Source organism: Micropterus salmoides, unplaced genomic scaffold (genome assembly GCF_014851395.1).
Source record: "Micropterus salmoides isolate LMB-PRFRI ecotype aquatic unplaced genomic scaffold, ASM1485139v1 Ms_hic_scaffold_11, whole genome shotgun sequence".
Classification (NCBI taxonomy): Eukaryota; Metazoa; Chordata; class Actinopteri; order Centrarchiformes; family Centrarchidae; genus Micropterus; species Micropterus salmoides.
The window spans coordinates 19,725,584-19,735,689 of NW_024040152.1; the positions used below are offsets into that span (position 1 = coordinate 19,725,584).

The following is a 10,106-nucleotide window of genomic DNA, read 5'->3' on the forward strand; positions in this document are numbered from 1 at the left end:
GACCTACCGTGTGTTCACCAGCCCACCTTTCTGTGTCTAGTGTCACTGTCAAAGCTGCACAGAGCAGCACAAAGCAGTGCGGCCATCTAATGCCCACACACAGCTATAGAGATGCCCACGTGAAAGCAGAAAAGAAAGTTGAATAACTACATGAAATGGAATCTGAAGACCGAAGCTGGTGGTAAATAACATTATATGCATTTCATAAACAAACAAATTAAATCAGCTCCATCAGGTCAGGCTCAGAAATCCATGCTTTATGTTTATGTGTGTACATAAGGAGTAGTAAAAAGAGGAGGGGTTTCTTCTGTGCATGTGTATGTGTGTACATATGCCCGTATGTGTATGTATGTGTGTAAATCAGTGTGGCCAGATGAGACCAAAGCAATCCTGCACAGTCAAAGGAGTCAACGGCGGGAGTGCAGTCAGGGGAATCGGCATGGAAATTAAAATCACCTAGCACTCGGATTCCATTAGTGTCCGTGCCGCAGCAACGGAAGGACCTCTGACAATTCAGATACACACAGTGAAATTGGTTCGGTGGAGGGAGCGAGAAAGGCCGGCACAAACCCCATGTTTACGCCTTCTCTTATTGGTTGGGGAGATGGACGCCTTCATCAGGGGTGGCACGCTTGGCTTGCCAGTGGTGCGTGCGAAACCATGCAAATAAATGAACAAATAAGCAATTCAGCTGAAACATCACCATACAACAGTAAGAGCAAATAGAGTAATAATGCTAGTCCCAAGAAAGGAAATAAATAAGGTCTAGTTTTTTTTTCTCCAAATGACAACTGTTCTTGGTCTTTTCTCCTGTCTGAAACTACACCTTGTTAAACAGACACATGGCCATAAAAAGATATTGTTTGCCTCTTTTGCTGTTGCAAGAATTGATGCCGAGCTAAGAGCAACAGCAAGCTCAATATCAGTATGCCTTCTATGTGGCTCTGTGCTGGCCTGGAGCTGTAATGAGTTTTTTTTGTTTTGTTTTGAGTGGTATGTTTGTTCTGCTTTACAGTTCCTCCATCAGACCCTGTGGTGGAGGGTGGCCCTGTTGTGCGTCTTAAGGCCCACACACCACACAATCTCACCTGCAAAGCCTCAGGAGCCAAACCTGCTGCCGAGATCACTTGGTACAGAGATGGGGAGGTCATGGAATCTGCAATTTATTCCAAGGTACCATTAGAACAGATCTATGCCCAGTACTATCATCCAATCACTAACACCCACACAATATTACAAAACGTAACAACGGGCAGAAAAAATAACGCACAGCTATTCAAAACAGAAAGATTTTCTCTTAGGGTATAATACTTTTCTTCCATTTCTCTTTTTATTTATCTTCCTTCCATGGTCTCACAGTTTCTTTTTCTATCGTCACCCTTCCCTTGCACGATTTGTTCGCTCACTCTCTGCAGTCCCCCTCCCATTTTCACTCATGCCTGACACCCCCCTCCCACCCACCCACCCCACTCACTAACCCCCTCCACCCCCCTTTGCTTGCTAATGCAGCGACACTACAGCATAACTGGAGCATGCCAAAGCTCAGACAGGCATGAGTGTTTCATACAGTAGAGTTTCTGCAGAGAAGAAATCACCCACAACAATGCAGAAACACAATGGGGATGCGCCGGAGCGTAAGCCAGCCACGGCTGGGAAAGTGTCACATTTTTCATGCTCTCTGACCACGCTAAACGACGCTAAACGCCACATTTAAGGAGGAGAGAGCCTGCACTGAGAAGTGCGGGGAGGACGCAGGAGGGCTGGGGGGTGTGATTTGAGGGGGGAGAGGAGAGGAATGAATGGAGAAGAAAAGAGGAATACAGGGGGAATTAATATAGAGTTATCTAGTGAGATAGCTCTGTGAAAAACAGAGAGAATTTCCAACATTAAGAAGTGAGTCTGGGGGAGGAGAATGCTTTGTCCGAGTGAGGGGTGGTGACAGGGAGTGATGTGATTTGATCTAGCACAAAAATGCTTTTTGTGTATCTGGCTGAGGAAGTGGAAGGCTCCGTCCATTGATTTGGCTGTCCAGAGAAAAGGCTCAGCTTGCCCTTGCTCTTTTCCGAAGATGTTTGACACCTCTTCCTCACTGTCACCACCCACAAAAACAGACACACAGGCACCTCGGCCATCACAGTTTTTCTTCCTTGTGTGTGTATGAAGAAGAGAGGGAGAAAGTGAGAGAGCTGTGAGCCATATCCTCAGAATCTACACCTTTCCTCACTTAGGCGTATTGATTTCTGTGAGCAGTAAATAGATTTAAAGGATGATGACAAACAAGGAGCGCTGACGGGGAACACTCTCAGAAATGTGGGAACAGCACAATATCCCCTGCTGCATCATAAAATATATGATTTAACTGCCATGCCAAAGAACAGGATAGCAATTTTAATGCCTCACACATGAAAAAATAAGACCTGCACTGTCATAGAGATATTCCTAAGTGGTGCCATCACAAAAAATGGCAAGTGACTTGCTTGTGCGACATTGAGCTGATGTTCAGTTTGACTCCACTGTAATAGAGTCTCTCTCTCTCTATATATATATATATATATAAGTATAGTGGGTAAACTATACTGACCTCTAGCAGCATCTAACAGTTACGTCTGCAAATCTACAGACGCTGATGGAGGATGGGAAGAGGGAGGCGGCTATCAGTATGCTTCCAATCGTCCCTGAGGATAGCGACTCTGGACGCACCTACACCTGCAGGGTTCTTAACCCAGCTGCCCCTGCTGGACGACAGACATCGGTCACTATCAATGTCCAACGTGAGTGTTCCGGCACCAGCTTTCCTGTAAAGAACACCAAAATATCCAAAAATTGTAGCAGACTGCAAGCTATGTACAATAATCAGTGAAGCACATTTAATTCTGTTGCATTGTTAGGGTTAGGGAATGGTACCAATAAGACTGCAAGTCCTAAGTCACACATTTGTGTCAGTAACATAAAAGTTTTTTTTCTCACAGACCCTCCTTCAGTGACTCTATCAGTCCAGCCTCAGACTGTGACTGAGGGAGCCAAGGTTCTCTTCATCTGCTCTGCTTCGGCCAATCCGGAAATCACTGGATACAGGTATGCATCCTTCATTTAAATCTCAGTGTTTCACTCTGATCCTGCCACACCATGCTGATGATACATTACAATTCTACAACTATTGCGAGTAAACATGTCATCCAAAATAGTAGCACAAGCATGCAATTGTTTGCTCATTGGGTTAAATGGGCTGCTTGATTGGCAGCATTTGATTGTGATTGGCACAAGCCATAAATCAGCTAATAGCCACTTTGATATGCATGGCAAAGTACCTTCCCTGAACTAATGCGACTGTATAATGTGATTATTCATCTGTCCCAGGTGGTCAAAAGGAGGCATTCCTATATCTGAGGCAAATGGGGATAGCCTTGAGGTGACAGTGGACTACTCTTACTTCACAGACCCTGTCTCCTGTGAGGTTTCCAACTCTGTGGGCAGCACCAATGTCAGCACCCTAGTCGATGTCCAATGTGAGTTGAACTTTAGGCAATTGTACTACATAGTGTGGCTAAGAGTGTATTTTGAGACTTGAGGTGTGTGTGATTTTAAAAGCAGTCTCTTATTGATTGTGACTGGCTGTCTGTGTTGCTTCACCGTAGTTGGCCCGAGACTGCTGTCAGAGCCTAAGCCAATGACGGTGGATATGGGAATGGATGCAGCCTTTACTTGTGCATGGACTGGAAACCCTCCTTTGACCCTTGCCTGGACCAAGCAGGGCTCCAGCGTGGTAAGGCAACAAACACTAGTCACCACTTTATCTTGGTGGTAAGGTGAAGCTTCAACACCACCCCTCAACACCATCCCTCCAGAGAGAAACATTCACACATGGCCTTGAGGCATCAATTCTTCACACTTTTCCCACACACATTCTTTTTTCAGGCTGAACCTTCAACACATCCTCTCTCCATGCTCCCGGAGGGCTAAAGCCTCTGGCAGAAAACTGTCTGTCCACTGACAGATTCATACAGCATCATCAGGGCACATGTCGTGCTGTCATAACTCTAACTCAATCAATCAATCAATCAAAATTGCGCCGCAGCTTTCAGCGCAGCATTTCTGCCTCTTAGACATAAACAAAGGACCAACTGCACTTGAGTATCCAGTAAGTCAAATTCATAAGTGGGTGGAACAAATGGGACATTTCCACCTTCACTTTACATCATCCTGGTAAAAGTCTTTTAGCACACACACCATCAGTGGAGACATCCCATAGGAGCGTCTCTCTTGCCAACTAATGCAATTTCTGAGGCGATGGTGGAGAAAACACCCCCAGTAAAGAGTGCTGCGGGATGGCGTCATCTCAAAGAGTGAACGCTTTCAGCCCCTCTGTGGGAAATGTGCAGGCATTTTTCTAATCCACCCACTGCCACTGTCCCTCTCACAGCCACGAGTAATGGATTAATTGGGTTACTCCATAAGTGTGTTGAAATAAAAAATTGGAGAGAGTGAGTGGGAAGGAGGGAGGGGTAAATGGATTAATCACAGCTTGATGGAATGACAGGATCAATGAGCTAAGGAGTGAGTGAGTGTAGCAGCTCCAAAGGCTAAGGCCCACTCACACCATAGTATGCTCTGTTCTGTCCCCACTGTTTAATTACAACAATCTCCCCAGCGGTGCGGCCACTCAGCGGCGGCTAGAGTGCTTAATGCTGTGATTAAAGCTCTTCACAATGAAATTAAACTCAAACCACAAGCATTTGTTACAATGGTCAGCCCACCTATGTGCTGCCTCCACAATGAGTGGGCCACTGATAAAGGTCCCAGTCTCCTTTGTCTGCCTTTTCTCCCTGCCGTCTCATTCTTTCTCTCTCTAACACTCTTCGCCCCTTGTCTCTCTGGATTTCTCACTAGGTGCTCAGTAATGGCAACACCTTGCAGCTGAAGGCTGTTACCCAGGAAGATGCTGGAACATACACCTGCAAGGCCATTGTACCCCGGATTGGAGTTGCAGAAAGAGATGTCACTCTAACTGTAAATGGTGAGTGAGTTCTTTTCAGAGCATACAGGGTTGTTTGTAGTGTTTGGATTGACCTGTTGAGTAAGTAGCTTCACAATTGATATCTAACAATTTGGTATTGGTCAATATTTTAAAATATCCATTTTATTTTATTTTTTAATTTCTCTTGCTCCCCTTCTTTCTTTCTTCTTCACACCAGGCCCACCTATCATCACAGCGGACACCACGCAACATGCTGTCAAGCACTCCAAGGGCAAGCTGGAGTGCCGGGTGGGAAGTAGCCCCCCGCCTGATAAGATTGTAAGTGAACCACTTATTTGTGTTGTGCATCATTCATGTTTGGGAGCTTACATACTCTGCCTACCATCTAACAATGAACCACACCCACAAGAGAGCGATCACTCAGAGTAGCTTTATCCCTGACCTCACCTTCCCGCCTTTGCATCACCACATCTCTACATTTTAACAAATATGCCCACACATATATTCACAATTTTAATTGCACCAACATTGACAAAAGAGATAGTCGAGTTGGAGGAGCTGTGGGAGACTGGCTTCCTGCAGGTTTCAGCCAGACCGCATTCAATTAGCGGCCCAAGAGGCATCACTCAGCTGACCCTGTTGAACTGCTGAACGTATGCTGGGCTGAGAGAGGATAATTAGGGTCTGAGGAGGAGTGAGAGACAGGTGCCCTGCTGCCCCTGCGCTAGAGACAGCAAAGAGGAGCCTTTTTTCATAGTGCAGCTACCTAACCCTCCTTAGGCCTCACCTGCAGGGCAGACGTGGAAGGCAGCTTAAACATGAGCCTGTGAGCTGTGTCAGCCACGGAGCACCTCAGAGGTCGACAGAGTGAAATCAGAACAGAGAGAGAAGCTGGTGTTCAGTCAGCGGCAGGCGGGGATCTAAGGATAAACAGGCGTGCAGGCCTTTGCTTTGCTCACCGCTAAGGAATTCGTCATAGAAAAGTGACTTACTCCCTGTTGTCTGGTCTTTTGCTCCTTTCCAAAGGTGTGGACCTTTGGAGACACAAGCCTGTCCTCTGGTTCTTCCGGTCGTTATTCAGTGCAGACAGTAGCCAGCGACCATGGAGTCCTGTCTTCTCTGGTGCTGTCTGAGACTCTGGCACAGGATTTCCAGCTGCGCTACAACTGCACTGCTTGGAACCGCTTCGGGACTGGCACCGCCTTGGTCACGCTGAAGGAGCAAGGTACACACTGACAGGAGTAATAAACCCCACCAGAGCCATCTACAGAAGTTAGAGTGATATGCTCAATCCTTGCTGTGAAAGGCGGCCAGATTAGGTGAAAGAAGCGCTCCTGTCTTGTGCTTATCTTAATTACACTCCTTGAATCGATATGATTTAATCAGCAGATGGTTCCTTTAATGAATATGTTTGCCCCATAACATAGATATTGATTGGGGACAAAAGTCAATTAGAGGAAGCCACATGTGTTTGCGGGTGGACTCATATTCTCTATCACTGTCTCAGAGCCAAGTACATCATCTCAGCTTGCAGCCCTTTACGTGATCTTACAATTAGGCAGTACTACTACTGCACTGATGCTAGTGGAAGCCTTTGTTCCAGCAGACACCAAAAATAAGGTCCTCTCTAGTAATTTACATCAACGTAGCAGAGTGGGGTCTCCAGAGAAATGGGCAGCGGTATCTCCTGGAATCTCTAATTAGATTACTGTCTGTTGCTTCATTGCATGTCAGGCCTTGTTACCCTTCTTTCAGAGAGATTAGAGACAATAGCCAGGCAGTGGGATTGCCGGATTGCCTGAATGAACATATGCTAGCTGTGAGCAGGCCATGGCTTACTGCAGATGAATTTATATATGCGCAGACATTTCTGGGATTAGCAAGACAAATGAATGGATCTCTTACTTTTTTCCCTCTGATCTGCACATTCTTGACACTTACGCTCTACTATCTCTCATTTCATCCCTCCCCTTCTCTTGACAACCATCTACCCCCACCCCCTATGTCACACTTTTGTTCCATTACTTTTCTTGTTACAGAAGCCCTGCCTATGTTGATAATTGTTGGTGGAGCCGTAGGTGGAGGCTGTGTCCTGCTCATCTGCGTCATCACTTTGGTCTCCCTCTGCTGCAGGCACACAGGCAAAGGTGAGCTCAACGGTTAGTATGGGCAAGAGGGTCAACAGCCAATTCTTCACATCAAAAAGATTAAATCTTTCATTTGTGCGCTGAAAATTGAACAGTGTTTGTTAAGTTTTTTGTGCCATTTCACCCTGTGTTTAAAAATTATTTTTGATGTACAAAAAGTCTACCTGGTAATGTCAAGTAAAGCTCTTCTTCTTTTCAATTCTCACAGGTAAAAGGTGCACTCGTCTTTCCAAGAGTGACATCAGAGTTCAGATTGTTCACAGTGATCACAATGCTACACGTGGCAATGATGATGAGGAGGATGTCAAAGAGCCCATGGTAAATTTCTTTGTTCACGTCTCACGCCAGATATCTCTATCTATGGTTGGGGAAAATTCACTTTTTGTTTTGTTCTTTTTAAAGTGAGGTCTTGGTTAATCCTAGTAATATTTCAAAAATGCTTGGTCTTCCCTCAGGCTCCGAACAGCAGCGAGTCTCCTGGGACGTCACGCACTGAACACAGTGACCTCCTGGAAGAGGAGGAGGATGAGAGATCAGACATCAAGGTAAAACAGAAAATACTTATTTGGAGAAACACTCTCAAAATAGCAAGAATGCATTATTTTCATCCAATACTAAACTATGTAAAGTTCATAATTTGTTTTTCTCTGTTCTTCTTATAGGACCCCACCAATGGCTACTACAATGTCCGTGGCCATGAAGACCGCCATATCCGCAGCAGTGGATTCTCTGAATATGTGCCCAACTCTCGGCCAGTCTACACACCATCGCAGCTGCCCTCCCCCAGCCCCATATATGGTCAACATGGCACCCAGCCTCGTATCTATGACTTTTCCCACCGATACGCAACCACCACGGCGGGCAGAACCGCATACGAACAGCAGCAAGCTGCCCAGCAGCAACCCGCCCAGCCAGCCAACATTTATCCCACTGATCCCGTCTATAGTGGCTCTGCTTACCTACCTGCTACTTATGGTCGCGCCTTCACCAGTTACGTTAAGCCTGCTTCCTATGAGAAGGTGGATGCATATGACCAATCAGATCAGGCCAGCAAGGTGTCCAGCTCTTCTCGCTTCTCTTATGCCTCCTCACAAGTGTCCTCCCAGCAGTCTGACTATGGCCGGCCCTCACAGCGTATGCAGACGCATGTCTGATTGGACAAAACAATTGGGAAAAAGGAAGAGTACAGGAGTTGTGAGTAGATAACCATTGTCACCTCCACATACATGTGTGGCTGGACTAACATGAACAGTCTTTCTTCACTCAGAGAGTGTCGGACAGTGTTTGGACAGTATATGGAGGGAGTCATGTGATTTAGGTTATGAGATAACCAACGTTTATTTGTTGTGATGGTTGGCGGGAGCTACAATAATGCTAACTGTAGAGCTCCTGAGCAGGATAATTCAGCAGATTGTGATGTTCAAGTCAAATTTATGATTACAGTGTGATACCTCACCAGGTTATCTCTACATGATGACCACCCAAACCTGTGGAGATATTCTGTCAGTGCAAGGGCCAACTAGAAAATAAAGCAAATGCATCTCCTGGATTTTGGGTGGCCAAAGTGACTGGGGTAGCCATTTACCTGCCTTCCAGAGTTTACTTTGTGTCAACACTAAATGTCAAACGTGACCTCTAAAATACTTTCAAAGAAGAAATGACGAGCTAAGACATATTTGCGGGAAAAAAACAGATCTGAACAACCTTCTTTTGTCTGTCATTTGGTGTTTTGTTGGCATGCAAAAGGAATTCTAAGCACATTTGTGTCTCTATCATCAACAAAAGACTGAGCTATCCACAGAGACAGACAAACTATTCTGCACAACAGGCTAGCTCTACTGACCAACAAGTGCTACAGGCACTGTACTGTATGAAGAGTCTAATCATCAGTGGAATACTTCTGGCCTGAGCTGTATTCCTGTCTTCTGATAATAACCCTAACATGTTTGACTTGGCAGTGTTGCATTTTTGTGGATAAAAGAAGGAGATATGAAGAGAATGTGTATTTTAGTTTTTTAGTTTTAGTTAACTGTGTGTTATACCAAGATGGATAAGATAAGGCCATGGAAACCCAAAGATGGTAATAATTTTGTAGGGAGAAACAGGGGCTGAGTACTGCTGCCCTAACCCTGGTACTGTTTTCTGATTGTAAAATAAAGAGTAGGCTATTTCCAGAACAATCAAAAGTGGTGGAAAATGGTGGCAATCTTGAACTTGAAATAAACTTGAATGCAACGTCAGCAGGCTCAGGTGGGGAAAGATGTGTAAGGCAGTCCTAATGTGGACCATACACTCTCAAGTTTTACAACTCAATCAAATTGTCTCAATATGTTTACAAGAAACAGTACTACCCTGAAACACTAAGTATCTGTACAAATGGCTGAGCCCATACCTTCTCTCTGTTGCATGCAAATGATGTGTCTAGTGAAAATCTTCAGCGTTTATATTCATGTCCATTTCATGTTTGAGACATTGGTTTTTACACCTGGCCCCATTGCATTCCAATTCCTGGATGTTTCAGTATGGATGCCTGTACTGCCATATGTCTAAAAAGCTGATACCAGGCAGCATGATGAGAGAACAAATGTCACTTATACTGAGGAGGCAAACATCATCGCTTGTCTTTATTTTTATATTTTATATAAGCCTTAATGTACAGCGTGTAAGCTGCTCTATTGTAAAGTATCTTTATATACATATGTATCTATCTTGGTTGATTTATTTGGGTCCACAGATTGTCTTGTCTAAGTTGTTCATCAATCATTGAATGCAGTTACTATGCTTTTTTGGAACACAACTAATGGCCATTTGTTTGTTCATTCTTTTAATAATGTATTGAGAATTTTATTTGCTAAAAATGAGCTATCGTTGCTTGTACCTTTGTACACATATTTATATTTAAATAAAACCCATTTCCGATAAAGAACTGGCTGGTGTGTATCCTGAGAGTTAATCAGCCGGGCGAGGAGTTTCATTGTCACTGT

At 44.7% G+C, this 10,106-nt stretch overlaps 1 protein-coding gene across 3 annotated transcripts in view; it reads left to right on the forward strand.

The window, feature by feature from the left end:
* kirrel3l (kirre like nephrin family adhesion molecule 3, like) overlaps positions 1–10,048 on the forward strand; it is a 32,407-nt gene extending 22,359 nt beyond the window's left edge. For 2 of the 3 annotated variants that reach the window (XM_038712496.1, XM_038712497.1), the window contains exons 4-15: positions 1,016–1,173; positions 2,621–2,771; positions 2,970–3,075; positions 3,358–3,506; positions 3,636–3,763; positions 4,888–5,014; positions 5,193–5,293; positions 6,002–6,200; positions 7,015–7,134; positions 7,331–7,440; positions 7,578–7,667; positions 7,785–10,048. In XM_038712496.1, the coding sequence (XP_038568424.1) occupies positions 1,016–1,173; positions 2,621–2,771; positions 2,970–3,075; positions 3,358–3,506; positions 3,636–3,763; positions 4,888–5,014; positions 5,193–5,293; positions 6,002–6,200; positions 7,015–7,134; positions 7,331–7,440; positions 7,578–7,667; positions 7,785–8,276 (1,931 nt within the window). In that variant the 3' untranslated portion in view covers positions 8,277–10,048. The remainder of the gene's footprint in view (positions 1–1,015; positions 1,174–2,620; positions 2,772–2,969; positions 3,076–3,357; positions 3,507–3,635; positions 3,764–4,887; positions 5,015–5,192; positions 5,294–6,001; positions 6,201–7,014; positions 7,135–7,330; positions 7,441–7,577; positions 7,668–7,784) is intronic. The other variant, XM_038712498.1, reaches the window with a different exon arrangement.
* The last annotated feature ends 58 nt before the right edge of the window (positions 10,049–10,106 follow it).